The 24,095-nt window shown below is 48.0% G+C and overlaps 1 protein-coding gene across 1 annotated transcript in view; it reads left to right on the top strand.

The window, feature by feature from the left end:
* Window positions 1–23,287, top strand: part of ADAMTS7 (ADAM metallopeptidase with thrombospondin type 1 motif 7) — a 168,891-nt gene extending 145,604 nt beyond the window's left edge. The window contains 3 exon segments of the mRNA XM_020975991.2: window positions 620–766; window positions 2,120–2,279; window positions 22,566–23,287. Of these exon segments, the coding sequence (XP_020831650.2) occupies window positions 620–766; window positions 2,120–2,279; window positions 22,566–22,729 (471 nt within the window). The 3' untranslated portion in view covers window positions 22,730–23,287.
* Window positions 23,288–24,095: the final 808 nt, after the last annotated feature.

The following is a 24,095-nucleotide window of genomic DNA, read 5'->3' as shown; positions in this document are numbered from 1 at the left end:
CGCCCCTTTCCTGTATTTGGAAACTCCTACTGGCCTATGTATCCAACTTGGAGTCCAGAATCCTCAGGACACTCTGGGCCCTTCCTCTGAGGGATAAAACTCCTCTCCCTAACTCATTTACCTTAAGGCAGAAGAGACTAAATGTAACCCCTGGGAAAATGGTGGGCAGTCAGAAGAGCGTGCATTGTACAAGAGCCTAAAAGGGGCCAAAGAAATGACTTTCAAATGGTGGAATTCAAGGCCCTTTGCCAGTTATCTGAGGAAAGAAACTGTTTAGAGATAGGAATGTCTTCCTGATGCCTCTCCGCTGGCCTCCATGTGGCCAACGCCTACTCCATTTTACATAAAGCTAGCCTTGACCCCAGAATTTCTCCCCCCACCCCAGCTTTCCTCACTTACAGTATCTGATGCACTGACAAGGAGTAAGGTGCCTTGTGTGAGGTGCGGCAGGGAGGGGATGGATGCGGGCCTTCTCTGACAGATAACAGCCTGACCTCAGGCTGCTGATGGGCTCCTCCAGACTACACAGAGGCCAGACCAACAGTCAGCAGTCCCCGCTGCCTTCCCCTAGGCTCTCAGTGCCCCCGAGTCCTAACAGGGGGTTTCCATTTCCCCTCAGTGCTCCGAGGCCTGTGGAGGAGGAGAGCAAGAACGCCTGGTGACCTGCCCGGAGTTTGGGCGCTGCGAGGAGACCATTCGGCCTAACACCACCAGGCCCTGCAACACTCACCCGTGTACCAAGTGGGTGGTGGGGCCCTGGGGACAGGTGAGCTGGAAAGAGGGAGCCCGCCAGGCTTTTAAAGTGAGCCCCAAATAACGCCGTGAGTGTTGAGGGATGGGCACCCTGGGGTCAAATCCTGTCACTCACTGGCAAATGTGTGACCTCAGGCAAGTCAATGAACATCTCTGGGTGTTAGTCTGGCCATCTGTAAAATGATGGCATTGGGCTGGGGAATGTCTAAGAGCTCTTCCACCTCTAACTTCTATAATGCTTTGGAGGTAAAGATGTGCCACCCCCAGCTCTGGCACCGCCCATCGCACAGTACAAAGGCTAGAAGTGGCCCCCAAGAGGTCATTGGCACTCAGCCAACAGGGTAGCCTATTGGAGAGAACGTTGGGGGGGGCATTGGGGGAGACCTGGGTTTGAATCCCCACGATTGTTGTGAGGATCAAGGAGATAACATGTGTAAAGCTGCTGTTACGATGAAGCCCCTCTGGTATTTCCAGGGCTTTAGACTGTGGCCAAATCACTTGACTCCTAGAATCTCAGTTCCCTCATCTGTAAAGTGGAGATAATACCACCCATGAGACTTTGAGACCATTTGTGGAGAGTGCTTTGTAAACCTTAAAAGGCTTTGTAAACGGCGGTCATGATGATTCTGTGACCGAGGCCAGGGACCCAGACTCCTTTTCTGAGCTGCCCGTGAGGGGCAGGTGGAGACAGAAGCCCTGAGCCCTGCACCCTGGAGCAGGAAGCGGCCCTGTGGGTCCAAACCCTATCTGTCCCAAGGCTGCAGCACGTCTCACATAAAACAGTCATAGATGTAAAGAGGGATGGCTTCCAAGAGTCCATCTGGTCCCGCTCCCCTCATTGTATAGGGGAGGAAACTGAGACTGAGAAAGAATAACTTAACCAATGCAGCAGGATTTGCTGCATGACCCCTGACTCCCAATTCCACCGCTCTTTCCAGTGTACCATATGCCAAAAGAGTTCTCCTCCATCCTCTTTTCCTCCCACAGGTACCACATTAGCGTGGGTGGCTTCCCACCCACCAGGGCAATTACAGCAACCTCCTCCTTGAAAATGCAATGCCAAGGCCATCTCCTTCAGGAAGCCTTCCCTGATCACTCCCATTGTTAATGGGCCTCCCACATGGCTTGATTTTATACCCCTCCCAATGCACTTATCATGTGATAAGTATGTAGTCAGTTCTAAGTATTTTTGTCTTATCCCACTACTGGACCATGAGCTCTCTGAAGGGTTATATCTTGTCTAAACCTCACATCTCCCCAGGGCCCAGATCAATGTGCAGCACACGGTAATCTTTTAATGCCTGTTGAATGAATGAATGAATGAATGAATGAATGAATCCTTCTTCCAATGGTCTTTTTCCCCCAGTGCTCAGCCACATGTGGTGGAGGGATTCAGCGGCGTCTGGTCAAGTGTGTCAACACCAAGACTGGTCAGCCAGAAGAGGACAATAGTCTTTGTGATCATGAAGCATGGCCTGAAAACTCCCAGAGGTGCAGCCCCCAGGACTGCCCCACCAATGAGGCAGGTAAGTGGCTTTCCCCTGCCCTGCCTCTGTGGACACAGGAGGCCACGGGGGAGGCTGGGGTCTCTCTTTGGTGGAGGCTGGGATTAAAAAGAAGACAGCACAGAAAAAGAGCCTAGGAACTGGAACCAAGAAACCTGAGTTCAAATTCTGGGCCTGCCTCCTACTGCCTATGGGCAAGTCATTTCCCCTTTCTAAGGCTCAGTTTCATAAATGCTATGTGATCTCTAAGGTTCCTTCTAAATCTGATGATTCTATGATCTATCCCGGTGGTGACATTCTGTGGTTTGTTGATTTGTTTTTAATGTTCTCAAGGCCCTTCCAGCTCTGACAGTCTATGTTCTAAGGACCCTCCCAACTCTGACATTTTAGGTTCTAAGGTCCCCCCTTGCTCTGATATTCTAGGTTCTGAGGTTCCTCTCAGTTCTGACAGTCCATGTGCTAAGGCCACTCCCAACTCTGACAGTCTGTGTTCTAAGGCCCTTCCCAGCCCTGACATTCTAGGTTCTAAGGTTCCTCTTTGCTCTGACATTCTCTGTTCTAAGACCCCTCCTAGTTCTGGTAACCTGTGTTCTAAAGTCCCTTCCTATTTGGATATTCCATGATTCTCGGTGATCATCTGTCCAATTTATGAATTATCCAGTTCATTTGCAATGATTGTTTTTATAATCCCTAGTTGATTATGAGTTGGTAGCATTTCATCACAGCCCAAAAAGCTGCCATGATCTTAGGCTGCTCTGAGCAAGGCAGCATCTCTAGAATAAGGAAGGTGGTGGTCTCCCTAGAAGCAGGGGTTCTGAACCTTTCCTGGATCCTCTTCCCTTCCCTCATTCTTGGCTATCTAGGGAAGCCTGTGGACCCCTCTTCAGAATATGGTTTGTTACCTACATTCATAATGGATGGAAATGCTGAATCACTTAGAGTTTAGTGAAAACAAAGATGAATTTCCCATTCAAGTGCATGCACCTCCTGCAATCTATCTATGGAGACAGCTGGATAGAGCTTTAGGCTTAGAATTAGAAGACCTGAGTTCAAATGTGATCTCAGATAGCTATGATAGATAGATGGATAAATAGACAAGATAGGTAACTAGATGGATGGATGGATAGATAGACAAGATAGATAAATGGATGGATGAATTGAGAAAAATATGATAGATGAGTAAATAGATGGATAGATAGATAGACATACAGAAAGATAGACAGGCAGATAGATAGGTGGATGGATGGATGGATGGATGGATGGATGGATGGATGGATGGATGGATGATGGATAGATGGATAAATTAGATAGGTAGACTAGATAGATGACAGACAGACAGACAGACAGATAGATAGATAGATAGATAGATAGATAGATAGATAGATAGATAGATAGATAGATAGATGCATGGATTGATGGAGAGAAAAGAGGCACTATTGAAAGCACTAGGAATACAAATATCAATCAAGATAGCTCCTGCCCTCAAGGAGTTTACATTCTAAAGGAAGAAGATGACCCATAAAGTGGAACTGAACCATGGGGGTGGCAGTGAAAGAAGCAGGGAAGCTGGGAAAGTGGGCCTGGAGTTGAGCTGGAAGGCTGGCCGTGGTGAGGAAGCCACCCATGAAAGGAGGATGCCATAGGGCTGGGGGCATTGCCAGTATAAGAAGGTCACTGGACTGAGATGGGAAGTAGCCAGGAGTCATGTGCTGAGGCAAGTTTGAATGAGTATGAAACCAGTCCATTGATGTTCTCCTCTAGCAATTTGTAAACATTAAATGGTATTACAGAAGTGCGTAATTTCATTATGGTGAAGGTTCCTGGCATAATGGTTAAAATGCCAAACATAGAGTGATGGAGACCTGGGTTCAACCCAGCCTCTGACAGTTTCTTGCTGTCTAGCCCAGGGCAAATCAGGATCAATCTCTATGATCCAGGGGTGAGTCACTTCCCCTCATCTACAGAATGAAGGGACTGTACCAAGCCACCTCTTAGGCCTATCCCTTCCAGCTTTATGGACTGGCTGCTATCTGCTATGTGTAGGGAATTCCCATCCTGGGAATTTATCTAGCAGTAACCTCACAGCGTCTTCCCATGGCATGGAAAGGCAGTGTGGAGCAATGGTGAGAACACAGGTCTTGCAGTCACAAGCCCTGGTGCTAATGCTTATTCACAAATCTCTTTGCCTCCGTGATTGAGTCTCAGCTTACCTCCCCGAGTTGTTGTGTGGAAATGCCCCTTTTTAAACCTCAACATGCTGTAGAAATGGGGCATCGTTCCTATCATCTGTAAGTTTTGTTAAGTGTCTCACACTGACAATGGAGAGTGGCCTGAGTCATCGGCACGCTTACATTCAGTAGGAGGAAGAACACGTGTACATATGTGTATATACACATGCATATACTCACATGTGTAAATGCAGTGCAGAACAGGGGAGGATGGGACTGGCCCTGTGACCTCACTGATCTAGGGAGCCCCCCTCACCCCAGGCTAAAACTCCATCTACCAATACAGATCAGCTGCTCCTCTGGGACGTCCAGGCTAGGCTGTCTAAAACACAGAGAGGTTGTGATTTACCCAGGGCCATACAGCCACAGTATGTTAGTGGGGGGACTAGAACCCAGGACCACCTGACTCTAAGGCTATCCACTGTTAGCCCCCCTCTACAAATACAAAGTAAATGCAAGCTAATTTTTTTTAGGGGGGGGCGGGGGAAGTAGCTAGGAGAGTTCAGAAAAGCCTCAAGTCAGAGGAGACATTTGAGCGGAACTTGGAAGGAAATTAAGGATGCTGAGAGGGAGAGAGTGGAGAGCATCAGGGCAGGCCTGGAGCATGGCCTGTGTGTCCTGGGGATGCTCTGTGGGTCTGTTCAGAGCAGCGGCTGGCTCAAGGAAGAAGGCAGATCCCTAGAGGCAGCCTGGCCTCTTGGGCCTTGGTTTCCTTCCTTGTCAGTGAAGAGGGTGGTCCAGAGGATCCCCATGGCCCCTCTGAACTCTGCCCTCTGAGACTCTGTGAAGATGCCCCCTCTAGACAGACTCCCACAGTCCCACAGCTGGGCATGACTAAGCTTCCTCCATGGGCTTCTGATAAGTCTTAGCTAATTAGAAGGGAGTCAGGAAACCTCTTGGCCTTAGTTTCTTCATCTTTACAATGGGGGAGTCAGACTACGTGACTTCTTTACCTCAAAATCAGGGTCTCAGAGAGCCCAGGTTCTCTGGTCTGAACACTGTGTTTGGCTCTTACTAGCAATGTGACTGGGTAAGCCATCCCTAAACTTCTTTAGGTCTCAGTTTCCTCATCTGTAAAATGGGGGCATTTAACCTGAGGCCCTCTCGAGCCCTTTGGAGCTGCATATCCCAGGAGCCAACGAATGAGTGATTACCAGGGAATCTTTTCTCTGGCTTATGTCGAGCTTGGAGCCTCTTTCTCCAAACCCAGTACACTAGCCCCTGGGCCATGTGGGGCCTCTCCTTTTGGGAGGGCAGGAAGGCTGCCCTCTGTGACTCAGCTTTGCCTGCTTGCTTTAGAGGATTGTTTTTGCTAGAACTCCTTCCCCATCCCCCCTTCAACACACCCCTTCCTTCCAGTCATCCTGGATTATTCACTGACTCCTGACCTTATTTTGTTCCTTCCTGACCCCATGCTTTTGCTTCTGCTGTGCCTGATAGGCCCCCTCCTCTAATCTCCTATCCGTCCCTTTGACCCATACCTAGTAACCATCTCCTCTGTGAAGCTTATCGAATTCAATTGGACAAGCATTTATTAAATGCCTACTGTGTTTTTCTAGGCCGTGTGCTAGATAATAAGGCTACAGAAATGAAGACTGGCCCAGTCCCTACCCCCAAGGGGCTTGGGATAGCAGTGAGTCAAAAAACATTTATTGAACACTTACTGTATGCCAGGCACCGTGTGAGATTCTGGACACACATAATCAAAAATCAAACACTTCCTACCCTCAACGTGCTTACAGTCTACTGAGGAAGACAACATGTACATTAATACATGTCTACAAGATAAGTAGAAGATAATTTGGGGGAAGGCTCTCACGAGGTAATAGCCATGAAGTGCTTTATGAACGCTAAAACATCCTGTGAGTCAGTTATTATTTGCAGAAATGGCCTTAGCTTTCAGTCTGTTGGAAGGAGTGGGGGACTGAGAGTCAGGGGATAAGGACCGTGTTGACTTCCTGAGCCTCATTTTCCTCGCCTGTAAAATGGGCCGATGATTCCTGCCCTGTTTCACAGAGGTGCTGGGAGGCTTGAGTGAGGCCCCCAGTTCTGAAGGATCCTATTGATGTCCATGCCCTGGACAGTTACTTTCATGAAGTTTCATGACTCAGCATCAGGCGGAGGCCCATTTCTTCCTGGCCTTCCCTGTATGTTGCACCCCTTCATCCCCGAAATCCCCCGGAAAGGGCCCTTCCTGGTTAGGAACAGTCTGAGCGTCAGACAGAGCGAGGAACAGCGATGGAAATGGCCGTAGTTTCCTGGCCAGCTGGGAATCCTCCCAAGGCTTTCTGATGGCAGGAAGCCAGGAGCTTAGACACTCAGCACATGCACACGTAATAGACACATGCAGACACCCCCACACACATATGCACACACAATACAGCAGGCACATGTAGTCACACCTGCAAAAGAGATGTGTACACATGTACACAGTAGATGCTTGAATACACCCCAACATAATAAACACGTGCACGTGTGTACACACGTATAGTCCAACGAAACTGGAACGTGTATGTAACAAATACTACGTGTCATTTTCGTCTTTATTTCTCAAGTCCGAAACGCTTGTTAGTTGATCGGTTGAGGACATAAACGTCTAGTCAGCAGACGCACGTGCACACAGACACACATGGGGGGATAAGCGCCTATTAAGTTCCCACTGCATATCAGGCTCTGAGCTAAGCCCTTTGCAAATACTACCTCATTTCATATACATGTGTCAAAAAACTAACTTCCTGTTAAGTCCCAGCTAAAATCCCATCTTCTCCAGGAAGCCTTTTCCAACTCCTCTTGATTCTCTTGGCTTCCCCACTCTTAATTATCTCCTGTACATCCCATGCATTTACATAGTTGTTTGCTTATGGGCTCTTCCATTAGACTGTGAGCTCCTTGAGGGCAGGGACTGTCTTTTGCCTCTTTTTTTTTTATATCCTCGGTGCTTAGCACGGTTCCTGGCACTTACTAAATGTTGATCGACAGACATACACACACAGATCCATACTTTTCCATTTCTGCAGCTGCCTGACCACACGGTGGCCTGGACCAAGGAAGTTTTAAACATCAGTGAGGTGGTCGGTTACCCCGGCAGCTACCCAGTGGGGTCCCCCAGTTATGGAAGATTAAGACTCACCGAGGAGCTCGCCTTTCCCCTAACTCTGTCTGTCCTCCCATCCCCCCCACCTGCAGCTGTTCCCCGGCCTCTTCCTCCTCCATTTCCACAGGGTTGCCACCGGGCATAATGGCTTTAACTTCTGAGGCATGAGACAAATCTCCCGTCCCTGCTCTGGGTCAGCTTAGAACAAGAGAGATGGAAGAGGCCATAGAAGATCATCATGAGTCCTGGATTTGAATTCTGCCTCATAAAGATGTTAGCTGTGTGACGGTAGTAATCTCACAGCGTTTCTGGAGTTTTGTTTCCATCGCTTTGCAATGGGGCACGTGGATACCTCCAGCTGTGTGAACTGGGACAAATCAGTTCTCTGGTTTGGACCTCAGTTTCCCCATCTGTAATGTGAGGTTTGGTCAATAATAGTTCACATTTGTATAGGGTGTCCCAAAAGTTTTTGTGCGGTTTTAAGCTTTCATGCCTTAATCAGCTTAACTCAAACTGCATAGAGACTGTCGGGACTCCCTGTATCATGCTTTATAATTTACAAAAGAGTTCTTTCAGCAGTGACCCTGTAAAGGATCACTCCCCACATTTTACAGATTGTAGGATTCTAGGATAATGAGTCAGTAAAGGCCAGGGGGATCACCTAATCCAACCCCCTCATTTTACAGAAGAAACCAGGGTCACCCAGGACCTCAAGTTTCAGAGCCAGGCTTTGGAATGAGGGCCCATGATTGCCAATTCAGGGCTCCTGCTGCTGTTCCATGGATGGCATCTGAGATCTACTCCAGCTCCAACCTTCTAGGACTCTGGCCACCTGGGAAGGCTCCTTGGAGGAGGTGATGAGATGTGGCTGGGTCTTGAAGCATAGCTGGGTTTGGCCAGAAAGACAGAGAGGAGAGGAGAAGGAGCAGAGGCCCACCAAGCCCCCTCCCAGGTTGTCATTTGTGTCCTAGAAGACATCAGAGTGTGGTGTAGACTCCATGGTCTGGCCCCTTTGGGAAAAAAGCATCTAAGCTGTGTGGCTCCTCAGGTGTGTGAAATTTCTCGGTCGGAAATTCCATTTCAGTTGTTTTTCCTCTTTACCCCGTGTTCTGGGTCAGATTAAGACCCTCTGCCCTTTGCCAGACACTGGTGGAATCCACTGCACACCCTACAAGGGGAGCAGTAGGTCCTAACTCTTCCTAGGCTGAACACCCAGGCCCCCAGCCCCCCAGCCCCCGTGGGTTAGGGATTGGAGTGATGGAGCCTAGAGAACTGCAGGAAAAAAACACTGCTCATGCCCTGATGCTCTGGGGCACATGCTATGTCCCCCCGCCTCCACCTGGTGGGGAGGAAACAGCTAGCAGGGAGCACCAGCCAAGCTCAAGCCAGCTGTTGCCTGCCAGGACAAACAATGGAGAAAACATCTGGCAGCCAGGGAGTGGACGAGAATGACCTTCTCCCTCCATCCGCCGCAGGCCGTCCCCGGGCCCCTGGCCAGTTGGGCTCTGCCACCCAGGGCCTCTGGGGTTCAGCGAGGCAGAACTTCACCTGTGCTTCCTGGCATTCACCAGGTCTGAGAGCTGCCAGGACCCCCAAGCTCAGGGGCATGGAGTCATGGAGAGACATGCAGGCAGGGGACCCAGGGTCGACTCTCAGCTTTGCTCCTTACTGCCAGCAAGTCACTTCACCAGGCTTCGGTTTCCTCTGCTGTCAAACGAGGGGTTTTGACCATTCAGAGAAGCAGAAGATCATAGATTTAGAGCCGAAAGGGAATTTTTAAAGGCCAGCTGTTCCAAGCCATCCATTTCACAGATGAGCAAACTGAGGCCCAGAGAAGGTGAGGCACAACTCAAATCCCTCTTTCTGTAAGAGGCCTCTCTCTGCCACCTCCCCTTCACTGGTAGTGCCTTCTTCCCACTTACACTGCATGTAGCTTGCATCTTCTCTGTAAGAATGTGAGCTCCTTCAGGGCAGGGCCATGTTTTTGCCTCTCTCTCTCTCTCTCCCCAGCAGTTAGCACAGTACCTAGCACACAGTAGGGGCTTCTAAATACTTGTCAGTTGCCTGAGTTATGCAGCCAGGAGTCAGAATGTGAACACAGGTCATATGACTCAAAATCCCACCCTCCTCAAGGTCGAAGAGATCTCAGGTGTGCCCTAGTCCAACTCCATTGCCAAGCTCGCTCTACCCCTACCCCAGTCCTTTTGACAACAGCCCTGACAGGTAGTCATCCCCCTTCTGCCTGCATACTTCCAGGGATGGTGAACTCACTACCTCACTGGGTAGTTTAATTCCGCTGTTGGACATTTCTCATTATAGGAGGTTTGTTATTCTGATAATGACATCTGCTTTTCCCTGAAACTTCCACTCTTTGGCACAAGGGCCACCTGGTGGAACTACAGAGAATGAGTCTACTCTCGTCACCATAACCATTGCTTGGAAAATTCAGTTCAGCACGCATTTCTTAAGCGCTTACAATGTGCTAACCACATAGGAACCACACACAAGGCAAAAAGAAAACAGTCCCTGCTTTCAAGGGAAGTCTCTTCAGTTGTTCCTCATCCAGTAGGGTTTACAAACCTCACCTTCCTGGAGGTCCTGTCCAGCTTGTCAGTGGCTGGCGTGTAGCAGGTGCTGAAGAAATGCATGTTGAGTTGAGTTTTAGTGAATTTTTTCAAACATTCCAAAGATGTACCCAGAACTTGTCACAAGTGTCCATTTGGGGCCGACCTCCTGAGTCCTGGACGCCATGCTTCTGTTAGAATGACCCACCCGGCCCATCACCTTGTTCCACTGGGTCATAGTCTAGAGCGGTATGGACCTTCGAAGCCATCTAGACGAACCTTGTTTTACAGATGAGGGAACTGAACCTATGAAGAGGAAGGGGCTTAGGATCAAACATGCAGAGTCTGAGTAGACCTTGGAGACCCTGTGATCCCCTCGACTCATTTCGTAGATGAGGCCCGTGTGATTTGGCCAGGCTCATACAGGCAGTAAGCATCATGGGCAGGCTCTGACCCCAAGGTCTTGTGACCCCAAAGTCACAGTGACTGTGGATGAAATAGCAGAGCACGCTGTTGGCTCATGTTACATCCACAGTCCACTAAAACTCCCAGGCCAGAGTGGACCTTTTGAACCTGAGACTGGCCAAGCCCAGTTTCTCTCATAACTGACTTTCTGAAGCCCAGGGCTGTTCCTGGGAACCCGGGATGGGGGCCAGAGGTCATGGGCTTAATCCTCTCCTCTTCCTCCCTCGCCGCCAAGCAAAGCGTGCTTGTATTTATAAGGCCTGTGCCGGGAAGTTTCTTTTTCTCAGCTCCACCGTGACCCACAGGCTTTCCAGTAATAATGATGATCATGGTAACTGACATGTATGTAGCATTTGAAGGTTTTCCAAGCACTTTATGAGCGTCTCATTTGATTCTTACAACAATCCTGTAGCGATGGCAGTCAGAACAATAATCCTTTTATTCAGTCACAAAAAGCAATTGTTTAATCCAATAGTCCACAGAACATTAAATATAAAAGAATTGTAGCAAGATAACAACTTATTCCAAGACCATTTCTATCTGAACTCCATCAAAAACGATTAGAAGAATGAGACAGTAATGATAACAGCACTGACAACCTGACATTCCCATGGAGGTGTGCGAGGGCAAAGCGTTTTACTTCCACTTTCTCATTGAACACATCACCTTTTGGATGCTGGGTAGAAGTGGGTCAGCTTTCCTTGGCCTCAGTTTCCCCACCTGTAAAATGAGGGGGTTGGACCAGATGGTCCCAGAGATTTCTTCTAGTTATAGATGTATGACCCTCACGACCCCAAAGCTCATAGATTGCCCCCATTTTATAGAAACTGAGCAAAATGAGATAGAGAGGTGGTGTGTTAGAACGCTCACTGGATTGGGGGTCAGAAGATTTGGGTTTGCATCTCAGCTCTGCTTCTTCCTCATTGCGTGACCTTGGATAAGTTACTTAACCTCAGTCTGTTCCCCCATTGGAAAAATCAGTATTTCAAAGACTCTGTCCATCTCCAATACCTAGATGACACTGTGGATGGAGTACTGGACCTAGAGCCAAGAAGACCTGAGTTCAAATCTGGCCTCAGATACTTAATAGCTATGTTAATCTAGGCAAGGCATTTAACCTTGATTTGCCTCAGTTTCCTCCTCTGTAAAAACGAGGATAATGGTACCACCCACTCAGGATGGCTCTGAAGATCAAGTGAGGCAGTATTTATAAAGTACTCTAAAAACGTTAGCTATTATTACATTTATTCTGGGTCATACAGAGAGCAAATGGAACAGCTGGGAAGGGTAGGATCATTGAAGCTGTCCTCTGTGGGAAACCTAGGGAGGAAGAGAGAGAGAAGTCATTGGAGAGGGGTGTGGGGCCGGAGCGGGGACAGGGTGTGTGGAGGCGGCCTCATGTTGTTTTCCCAATGCATTGAACACACTGGGGAGGTAAATTAGTTCTCTAGATTAACCCCCTGGGTTATAGGGGGTCACTTGTAGGAAAAGGGAGTGAAGGGAAGGGTGGAAATATCAGGCAAAGAATGTATCGTATTAAGGAGACTGGAGGGGCTGAGCCCTGCAGAAAGGAGAGCTGGGAAAGTCACCTCTGCCTAAGATGAGTTACAGCTGGAAGAGGTAAAACATAGACCGTCAGCACTGGAGGGATCCTCAGAACGTAGAACCTTGGAGAGCTGAATGGAGCCTTAGAACATAGAACTGGAAGGGCCCTTGGAACATGGAACCTTAGAGAGCTGAATGGATCCTTAGAACATAGAACTGGAAGGGTCCTCGGAACATAGAACCTTAGAGGGAAGGTCCTTAGAGAGTCAGATGGAGCCTTAGAACATAGAACTGGAAGAATCCTCAGAACATAGAACCTTAGAGGGGAGGCCCTTAGAGAGCCAGATGGAGCCTTAGAACATAGAATGTCACATTGGTTGGGTTCATCCAGTCTGACCCCCTCATGTTACAAAGGAGGAAACTTAGGCCCATCAAGGTATTGCCCAGAATCACACAAGGAGAGAAGAGCTTCCGAGGTGTGATTTGAACCCAGGGCCCTGACTCCAGAGTCCTCATTGCCCTTCTCTGTGTGTTTTGGCTGCCTTGTTTGCTGTACCCGGTCCCCTTTGGGTCTCTGAGTGAGAATGGCTTCGTGAGAGGGGGTGGCCAGGCCAAGCCCCTTCCCTGATGCTTCCAGGCAGTGCTAGACTGGGTCACTTGGAGCTGCTCACAACCTTTGTGCCAAAGCTTATTTTTTGGGTCCTGGATTCGAATCCCAGCTCTGCCATTATTTGACCTTGGGAAGTCATTGAACATCTCTCGGCCTCTGTCTTCTTCTGTAAAAAGATCAGGTTGGACCAGATGACCTCCAAGGTCCCATCCAACATTAACCCCAGACCAGATAGGCCAAGGGGCTCCTGTGTTGTATCTTTTCCAAAGTCTGCAGATTAGGGGTGGGGGTGGGAATGATTCACTTGCTGAAGGAGATGCTCTTCACCGTCCTTGGGTCATGGAGGCCTTGGGAAGTCTGGGGAAGCCTAGAGACAGAGTTCTCAGCATCATGTTTTAATGCATCAAATAAAGTACAAGAGGACGCAACTCAAACCAATTGTATTAAAATATAATTTTCAAAGTATTTTTTTAAAAAAACCAACAAGCAGCAAAGAGGTGTGCAGCTCCAGGTTCAGAACCTGGCTAAAGGAATAAAGAAGGGTCTCTCCTCACTTCCCCCTTTCCATATGTCTCCCAGCTGTTTTCCCTTGACCGGGGGCTCCCCTAGGGCAGCCACTGGGACCATTCCTCTTTCTCCCTATTCCCCCCACCTTCTCCCCCTTTCCATTCCCCACCCACTCCTATGACTCCCCACAGTCACAGGCTCCCAGCAGGGCTCAGCAAGATCTGGCCTCCCCATCATCAGGCCTCCATCACACCGGCTCTGCCCCACCCCACCCCAGGTTCCTTCCTCCCTCCTACTCCTCCTGGGTGGTCGAGTCCTCCAGGCTTTGGGAGGAGTCAAGGGGGCTCTCCCACTGGCTGCCAGAATGGGAAGGATGGTTCCCAGTGGCTGAATAAAGCCCAGCCTCATGCGTTCTCCCAAGGATCCCTGATTGCAGCACGCACCAGTGCTGGAAAGAGTGGGGAGAGAATAAGCATTTATGCCTGAAGAGAAGTGGGGGGGGGGTGTCACTGGGTGGGAGACAGATGAAAGACAGCCTGGGGAGTCCAAGCCAATTCCCTTCCCATAGACCCAGCCCACATCAACCCCACGTTCATTACCTGTGACCTTCTCATAGTGGGAGATAATGCGGAGTCAAGCTCAGGCTTGGGCTCAAGTCCGGCCCAGTATGGAAGCCAAGGTCTGTCTAGAGAGGCCTGGGCTGATGAGAATTTCTCACCCATGACATGACCCACTTAACCCACTTTGTGCTTCGATTTCCTTCTGTATGAAATGAGGGTATCAAACAGCTTGTAAGCTACAGGCTCAAAGCTTCGGGACTAGACTAAAATTCAGAGGCCACCCAGTCCAATGCCTTCATTCGGGGGCTAGCCCAAGGTCACACAGCACTACCAGGATTTAAACCCAGGTCTACTAACTCCAAATCCAGCTTTCTTTCCACTAGGACCTACTAGGTGCCAGGCACTGGGCCCTAAGACAAAAGTAACACAACTCCCTGCCCGCAAGAAGCTTACATTCCACTAGGAGGAAACACCACGTATGCAGATTAAGTATGCAGCATAAATATATCAGCATAAGTAATGAGAGAGATCATCTATAGGAAAGAGATGGCACCAGACATGTGTCTGATGGAGGTGAGGAAGAAAGGTATTCCAGGCCCTGGGGACAGTTTAGCTGGAATATGAGTTGAATGAGAGCATACCAATAAGTTGGAGCCAGAAGGTGAAAGGCTCTTCTTCCTGAGTGCAAACCCAGCCTCAGACATTTACTGGCTGTGTGACCATGGGCAAGTCTCTTCACCCTCTTTGCCTCAGTTTCCTCATCTGTAAAATGAGCTGGAGAAGGAAATGTCAAACCACTCCAGCATCTTGGCCAAGAAAAAACCCCAAATGGGGGCAGGGAGAGTCAGACACAATTGAAATGACTGAACAACAAGGAAGGAAGAGACCGGAGGCAGGGAGACCAGTTAGGAGACTGTTGCAAGCAATTGTCCAGGCAACAGGTGGCAGAGAAGGAAGTGGATGTTAGCTAGAATGAACAAGACTCGGACAGTGAAGGAAAGAGGGATGAGCCAAAGAGAGCTTAGAAGTTGTAAACCCCAGTGACTGGAAGGAAGGTAGTGCCCTCGACAGAAATCAGGAAGTGAGAAAAATGACTCAACTTCCCCTGTTTGATGTGATTTTTTTGAAGGTCATTGACAGTTATGTAATCCAGACCTTTCAGTATCCTGGATGTAGTTTTTCCAGGCCTAGTGACTTGACCTCTTTGAAGATAATTAGGTGATCTCTTATAAGAAAATTTGAATGAAATGAATTGAAATTCATGAGATGAAATTCCATGAATTGAAAATTTGAATGAATGAAAAAAACATCTATTAAGCATGCTAAGTGCTGGGTATACCAATACAAAAAGAAAGACAATCCTTGCCTACAGGAAGCTTACTTTCTAATAAGGGAAAACTATATATATGGGGAGTAGCAACCAGAAAAGGGAGGATTTTTGGTCTGGGGGACAAGTTGATGCATAAGGCATCATAAGGTTGACACAGCTCTTTCCAGAAGTCATGATAGTATTGATCTGATTACTAGAGGAAGAAAGTTCAGGTGTGGGATGGGGGAAGGGCCAGCGTGGATTGAACGTTAAGTTGAAATGTGGTCTGGAGTCTGGGGCCGGCTAGATATGGTAGCTAAATGGGCTAGTTTGCACTCATTCCATGTTGAGCCTCAGGACCTGAGTTCCAAAGATAGCATAAATTGAATAACTTCCCCAGGGCCTAGGGGCACGAGTTCTGCTGGTCCAGAGCACACGGGTCTAGATTCAGGCCCAAGGGTAAAGGTCCAGGGGGGAGAAGCAGGATTCTCCTCACTTATCTTGGGTCTCAACTGCCTTGGCTGTTTGGGTTTATCCTTTCCGGTCCAAACATTATCTGCCCTCTTTAAAAAAGAAAGAGAGAAAGAGAGAGAGAAAGAAAGGCAAGAAAGAAAGAAAGAAAAGAGAGAAAGAAAGAAAGAAAGAAAGAAAGAAAGAAAGAAGAAAGAGAGAGAAGAGAGAGAAAGAGAAGAAAGAAAGAAAGAAAGAAAGAAAGAAAAAGAAAGAGAGAAAGAGAGAGAAAGAAAGAAAAGAAAGAACAAAAGAGAGAAAGAGAGAAAGAAAGAAGAAATGGAGTAAGAGTTAGGTAACTCTACTTTCTTTCCACTGTCCATTTTCACATTCCCAACTGCTCCAAGCAAAGCTGCTGTCCCACTGGTGAGCTTCTCGTCATCCGCTTCTGGCCATTCTGAGCGCTAGCCCTTTGAACATTAGCCTTATCTTCCACTAGAATGGAAGCTTCTTGAGGTCTGACTGTGCCTGCCTTTCTTGTACGCCAGTGTCTAGCACAGTGCCTGGGACGTGACTTGATTATCCTTACCGGTAGTATGGTGACATGCTTTTGGATTTGTTCTGTTCCCTTCTAGCTTGTGCACATCTTTTTCACTGCTTTATTTTTTTTAAAGTGACAGTCATTAAATTTTACTTTTCTTTTTTTTTTTTGGCTAGGCAATGGGGTTAAGTGACTTGCCCAGAGTCACACAGCTAGAAAGTGTTATGTGTCTAAGGTCAGATTTGAACTCAGCTCCTCCTGAGTCCAGGGCCGGTCCTCTATCCACTGTGCCACCTAGCTGCCCTTAAATTTTACTTTTCTAAATTAACAAATATTTGTTTTCTTTATATCCTGCCTCCCTCTCAAATTAAAAAAAAAAAAGAAAAATGAAAAACAAAATTCTCATAACAAATATGCATAATCAAGCAAAACACATTCCCACGTTGGCCAGGTCCAACAATATGTCTCATTCTGCATCTTGAGTCTATCCCCCCCCCCTCATGTACATTCCTCTGAAAAGTCCGAGTGCCCTATCTTTCTTTCTCCCCCTTTCCTTACTCATCAGCTTGTATTTGTATGGTCAGGATTATTTTCTGGAGAGCTTCCCATCCCTCCTGGGCTGATTTCCCCTGCAGATCTTTGGCCTCTTCCCAAACCTAGGGTGTGTAGCACACCCTGCCCAGCTTCCCTGCCCTTCTCTCTTCTGAATTCAAAGATGGTGTGGTCAGTTCCGCCCCACATTCCCATCACGCCCCCTTCAGCTGCGAGTTCCTCCTTGTTGGGCAGAATGGCAATTCCCACTTCCTAGTGCCTCCACCCTTTGAGAAATAAAAGGATCATTAAGACAGTATAGGAGCAGATGCAGCCGCCCTGATTTTGAGGGAGCTCTGTCTAGAACTTGAAATCCTCATCACTACTCTAAATTAATAGCTAGCACTTTAAATGTCATTTCAGTTGATCCTAAAAGCAACCCCATAGGTGCTATCCATATTTTCATTTTACAGATGAGGAAACCGAGGCTAAGGGTCTGAGGCAGGATTTGAATTCAGGTCTTCCTGCCTCCAGACTCAGCACTCTATCCACTGCACCACCATGCCCAGTTTGTGATCTGTTTCCAGAGCTCACGAAATCCCAGCATTTCCCAGGGATAAGGGACCTCAGTGACCATCCATCTAGTCCAACCCATGCAGCCATACTGGAGGTTTGCCTTGGGGCACCTTGCAGCTACTCAACGTTCTCCTAAAACCTACTGCTGAGATATGGTCTGACCAGGGCAAGACGAGTCGACGAGCAGCTTTGAAGTGCCTGCTGTGTGCCAAGCACTGTGCTAAGCTCTGGGGATACAAAAGGAGGCCAAAGATAGTCCCTGCCCTCAAGGAGCTTACAATCAAATGGTAGGCAGTAAGCATTTATAAGGGCGTGTTGATTGACTGGGCTTTGTTAACAGAGTTCAAGGTTGAATTATCTTTTTGAGCTACCATATCAAGTGTTGACTCATCTTGAGTTTGTGGTCCTCTAAGACCCCCAGATCTTTTTCAGACAAACTCCTGAGCTGTTGCTTCTTCCTTTTCAGATGCTTTGTAGTATATTTCTGGGATGCCATCCCTTCTGTTTCTCCTTCCTTGGATTCTCTCACTGTGCTCCCCCCCCCCCAGTTCTGGGATTTCTGACATAAACATATCTTTGTAAAATCCAATGCTGCTCTACCCTTTTATGTATTCTGTTCCCTCTCTCAATTTTGTCTTTTTACCTCTCACACCTGACATATAGGTGATTATTAATAAATGAATGCTGATCGATTGGTTCTGAATAAGGTGTAGCTTTCCAGAGTCATAGTGCGTTCCGGCTTTTCCACCAAGCCTCTGTTACACCCTTAACTTTCGATGTGAATCCCCACCTTAAGACCTCTCAGTAAGGTCCACTGGTCTCGTAAAGGCCTTTTTCGTCATTAAACTGCTCCATATGAAGAGGGCCTTAAAGAAGCAGACACATTTGCCCCACTACGTCCAGTCTACCCCTTTATCATGTGCATACATGGTGCACTTCTTTGTAGCGTGGTTAGCCACAGGCTTGGTTCCTGGCCCTTTTCTAGGGTGTTGTCTCCGGTGAATTCCAGGCCCTCTGACACTCTTCCTGTGTTTTACCACCACTGTCTGCATTACCTTCTCATAGACATTTGTGGAGAGGATATTCCTCCCTCACCCTCTTCCGTGTCAAGTTCTCATGATCAGTTTTGCCAGATTCCAAGTCAGTATGTCTGCCCAGCCCCTCTTAGGTGCACTCCATCCCTGGCCGAGAGCCTGTCATTCCTGCCTTTTAAGCCATGTGCCAGGTTTCTACACTTCATCCTCAGACTCCACCTTCTAAACCAATTGTTCACTCTTCACATCTTCTTCTTTGCAGAAGCCTTTGCCTTCAGTCATCAGCTTGAGGTCATATTTTCTTCAGTGCCGCTGACCGTATCCCCAGGGCTTAGGAGTATACAGTCCTGTTTTGGCTGGAGCATAGAACATATCTCCAGAATATAGAATACATTATAATAATATTATTATAATTATAGTACATAATAATAGAATATAATAATAATAATAACAATGATGTATTACCAAAAATAATGACAAAATATAATGCTTACTATATGCCAGGCACTGTATTAAGTACTTTTACAATTATTGTCTCATTTTATCCTCACAACAACCCTTGGAGGTAGGTGCTATTTTTATCCCCATTTCACAGTTGAGGAAACTAAGGCAAGCAGAGGTTAAGTGACTTGCTTAGGGTCACACAGCTAATAAATGTCTGAGGACAGATTTGAACTCAGGTCCAATTCCAGGCCAGGGGCTCTATCCAATCTAATACATAGCAAGTGATAGTATGAAATAAAGCTGGAGAGGTAGCTGGGAGTCAGACTGTGGAAGGCCAAGCTAAAGTAAGATTGTGGTCCAAAGTTCTAGATGGTGTGAGACAGTCTAGAAGTGAGGACATTTAAACTAGGCATCATGTAACCTGGGTCTGGTAGGGCAAGAGTCTCATGCCATACATTCAAACAGTGTTAGAAGCAGGAAGACCTGACTTCAACTCCTGCTCCAGACACTGGGACCCTGGGCAAGTCACTAAAACTCTCTCAGCCTCAGTTTCCTCTTCTGTAAAATGGGGCCAACAGTGCCTACCTCCACAGAGCTGCTGTGAGGATCAGACGAGATAATGTGTGAAACTTTTGGGAGACTTTAAAGCTCTGTATAAATGTGTAATCTGGTCCTCTTCTTCACAAACACATGCCGGGGAGCACACGAGCGTACACGAGGGCACACACACACACACACACACATATTCACACACACACATATACTCACCCCCCCACACACATACAAACACAGTCACACATACACACGTGCACACACATACACACATGCATGCACATACACACTCGTGCACACACACACACACACACACACACACTCACACCCTCTTGGGTGGGGGGGTGGGGCACGTTGTTGTGATGACAACATCTGGAAGTGGTTGGGATGAGAAATGCCGCTCCGGGCTCTTTCTCACCCCGAAGCACAGCCAGGACTCTGAGCCCCAGACGAGGTGTGTCAGGCCTGGCAACAACAGGGGCTTTTCCAGATGTGTCATCGCTCCCCACAGCTGGGGCTGCATCACTGCCAAGAAAAGCCCGTGTGGACAAACAAGGCAGACACCAAGGGACGGACCCTGGGAGCAGGGGAAGCAGGGTTTTATTTTCCATCTTCAGCAAAGGAAAAGACTCACAGATGAGCAGCACTGGATGTCCCAGGACCTAAGAGACAATCAGTCCTGCCGCGTCATTTTCCTGAGGAGGAAACCTAAGAGAGGGCAAGAGATTTGCTCAAGGTCACACAGCAAGTGAGTGTCAGAATCAGAACTTGGGCCCAGTGCACCATCTACCACACCACACTGCCTATCAGTTTTGTCTTCATTTTGAGGCTTGACAAAGGCTTTTAGAAATGGTTTAAAAAAAAAAAAAGAGGACTCAGTCTAGAATATACCTCATGTCTCTTTTTTGTTCTTGTTATTTAGTTGTGTCTGGCTCTATATGACCTCAAGGACTTTTTGTCCATGGGATTTTCTTGGCTTCTCCAGTGTGTCCCCATTGTACAGGTGAGGAAACTGAGGCAAACAGGGTAAAGTGACTTGCCCAGAGTCACAGAGATACGTGTCTGAGGCCAAATTTGAACTCAGGTCTTCCTGACTCCAGGCCCAGTGCACCACCAGGCTGCCCCTCTACAGCCCTTAGTCACTATGTTACTGAAAAGTTGTAGGAGAAACAGTCTGATGGAAGACATTGAGATGAGCTGCAGGTCACCCATTTCCCAGACTGCAGAGTGTAGGATTTCAGTCTCCTGGACAGTGGCCTTGGTCTTCTCCAAGTCCTGGGCTTTTTCACTCCTCTTTGCATGTTTGGGTGGGGGATAAAGGACCAAGAGTTTGTGACTGTGCTGCCCAGAAATCTGGCCGTGGATGAGGAGAGAGAAAGGAGGGGCCTTCACTTAATTATAATAATGATAATAATAATAATAATAACAACAACAACAACAACAATGACTAGCATTTCTGTAGTGCTTGAGTGTTTGCAAAGAACTACAAATATCACCTCATTGTATCCTCACAACCCTCAGAGGTGGGTGCTATTCTTCTTCTTCTTCCCATTTTGCAGATGAAGAAACTGAGGCTCAGAGAGGGCCCTGAGTTGCCCAGGACCAAATAACCACTAGATATCTGAGGCTAGATTTGCGTTCAGGTCTGTCAGGTCTCTAGGACCAACACTCTCTCCACTGCACCACCTAGATGCCTCTAATAATAGCTAGCATCATATAGCGACAAAGTACTTTGCACACGTCATCTCCCTTTATCCTCCTCATACCCCTGGGAGGTGGATGCTATTACTACCCTCATTTTACAGATGAAGAAACTGAGGCAAACAGAGGCTCAGACCTCAGCTTCCCCATCTGTAAAATGGGACAATAATATCTCTTCTACCTATCTCACAGTCATTGTGAGGAAAACAATAGCTTCAGGCTTCTTGCATCAGAAGCCCCCGTAATTCTCTCCTTCTCTCCCACCTTCTCCTGAAACTCTTATGTGGGTGAGTTGCAACCCCATCCTGCCCCTTTGCACAGGAGCCCAGGGAGACCTGAGCAGGGCAGCCCCGTGGCTGTGGTAGACTGAGGTGGTCGGAGTCCCAGGCTCCATTCCTGCCCAATTCTTCCCCAATTCGTCTCTTCTTCATTATCTCATATCCTCCTTGAGTTCTTGGAGGCAGCTCTGACTCTCCCTGTTGGATCAGGAACTAGAGAGGGATGGGGTGGGGAAGGACAAGGGTGGGCACAGCCCCAGGAGGCCCCACTGAAATCCCCCTCCATCCTCACTCACCACCCTCCCACGGCCTGGGTGCAGAGAACCTCTCAGCCCTTCTCTCATCCATCCTTAAAACATGTAGCGAATCAGGCCCAGAAGAGTTGGACAATTGGTCTCCAAGCTGATCCATGGCACGTGGGCGGGCATGTGTTCCCCAACTTGGAGCCTAGCACTCCTTCTGCTAGACAGGCCTGTCCTGGATGTGGAACAGAGGAATCATAGAATCAGCAGCAGAACACAGACAAGCCAGCTCCCAGCTCATTCAATGATCCAGAGCAACTGAACAATAAACAAGTATTTCCTAAAGGCCTACTGCGTGCCAGGCACCCTGCTGGTAATACAAAGACAAGAATCAAACAGCCCCTGCCTTCAAGGATCTTGTGTTCTATTGTGGATCCAACATATGAATTATTTATATGTGTGTGTGTGTGTGTGTGTGTGTGTACATATACACACACAGCGAATACAAAGTAAATGGTGTGGGGCACTCACTAGTAGCTGGGGGAACCAGGAAAGGCTTCATGTAGAAGGTGACACCTGAATGGAGTTTTGAGGAAACACGACATCCTAGCAGACAGAGATGAAGTGGGACGGCATTACCGGCATGGGACACAGCTGGTGCAAAGTCAGGGAGATAGGAGATGAAGTATTGTGTACGAGCAATAGCCAGAGGGTCGTGTGGGCAGGGGAATCGTATGCAACATTATGGGAAGCTTGAAAAGCAGAACCAAGATTACATGGTTCTCCAGTTAATAGAGAACAAGTAAAAGTTATTGAGTAAGGGAGTCATGTGGTCAGACCAAAAATATGTCTATGAACTTTCCATGCCTCAGGTGAACTAAATAAGAAATCTTGCTCTGCCCGAGCCACAAGGCCTGTCTGCACCTGGGGAGATGGCATGAGTGAGCGTGGCCATGCCAAGTCTGCACCTGAGTGTGCGAGACATGCGCTAATCCTTTGTGATTCTGCATCAGGCCAGGTGTATCTCTCACCTAGTGGCCCCCCATTCACCTGCGCTCTCCCTGTTGCCCCCACAGGTCTTGTCTGTGACCGGGACCGTCTCACTTTCAGCTTCTGTGAGACCCTTCACCTCCTGGGCAGGTGCCACCTACCCACTGTCAGGGTCCAATGCTGTAAGACCTGCAGCCAGGACAGTCATGGCGCCTGGGCCCGGGGCAATGAGCGGGTGTCACGTCGGTGAGCTGGCTGCCCACCCCTTCCCTTGGAGGAATCTTCCACGGATCTGAGGAAGCAGCTGTTCCCTCCCCGTGGGCCTCTGCCCACTTCTAGGGGCAGCATGGAGGCCTGCCTTGGAAGGAGGGACTTCCGGTGCTCATCACAACCCAGGGAAGACTTGATATTGTTACAAATATTGTTATTTTTAATAATATTATGGTAATTATTATTATTATTTTAAAAGCAGGCCCCCAGGGCGAACCATTCCACAGCTGAGAAGGATGTGGCCTTACCTCATAACCCACTTCCCTGGGGAGAGCGTTCCCCACAGAGACCAAGGGCGTCCCCCTCATCTCAACCCTCTGCTCGCTCACTCACTCACCCACAATGGTGCTAACCCAGCAGGCTCCCCTGCTCTGTGTCACCTGAACCAACAGTGGCCAGACACCTCCACTTCCTGGGAATGGGGGGAGGCTTGTTTTTCCCACCTCTCCCCAAAAAAGGTTTTTAATGTTTTTTATTCTAATGAAGGTTCGAGGAACCCCTACTTTTTGTATTATAAATAAATATCTATCCTCCCAAAGACTAGGTCTCCTGTTTGCTTATTAAGGGTGGGAGGGGTGGAGATGAGAGAAGGTCAAAGTTGGATGTGTCCCTGAGGTCATCTGACTTCAAAATGGACTCATTTGGACGAACAGGTCAAGAGGCCAAGGAGGAGTGCAAGGTATAGGAGACCATGCTGAAATCCCTTAATTGATGCTCATGTCGATAACACTCCTGACCTCTGGTAGCCCAGGTGCCAAGAGCCTCCCACAGCCCCAGAAGGTGGTCCAGGGGTTACCAACCCCATTTTACAAATGAAGAAACCGAGTTCTAAACACCAGGAATTGGATGGATGGTTGGATGGACGGATGGTTGGATGGATGGATGGATGGATGGATAGATGAATGGATGGATGGATGTTTGGATGGATGGATGGATGGATGGATAATGGAAGTTTGGATGGATGAATGGATGGATGGATAGATGGATGGATAGATGGATGGATGGATGGATGTTTGGATGGATGGATGGATGGATGGATGGATGGATGGATGGATGTTGGATGGATGGATGGATGGATGGATATTTGGATGGATGGATGGATGATGGAAGGTTGGAGGGATGGATGGATGGATAGATGGATGGATAGATGAATAGATGGATGGATGGATGGATGGATGGATGGATGGATGGATGGATGTTTGGATGGATGTTTGGATGGATAGATGGATATTTGGATGGATGGATGGATAGATGGATATTTGGATGGATGGATGGATGGATGGATGGATGGATGGATGGATGGATGGATGGATGGATGTTTGGATGGATGGATGGATGGATGGATG

The sequence above is a fragment of the Phascolarctos cinereus genome, unplaced genomic scaffold (assembly GCF_003287225.1).
Source record: "Phascolarctos cinereus isolate Bilbo 61053 unplaced genomic scaffold, phaCin_HiC Scaffold_3;HRSCAF=262, whole genome shotgun sequence".
Taxonomy (NCBI): domain Eukaryota; kingdom Metazoa; phylum Chordata; class Mammalia; order Diprotodontia; family Phascolarctidae; genus Phascolarctos; species Phascolarctos cinereus.
The sequence above is the reverse complement of the archived record's forward strand: the minus strand, read 5'-3'. Positions and strand labels throughout refer to the sequence as shown.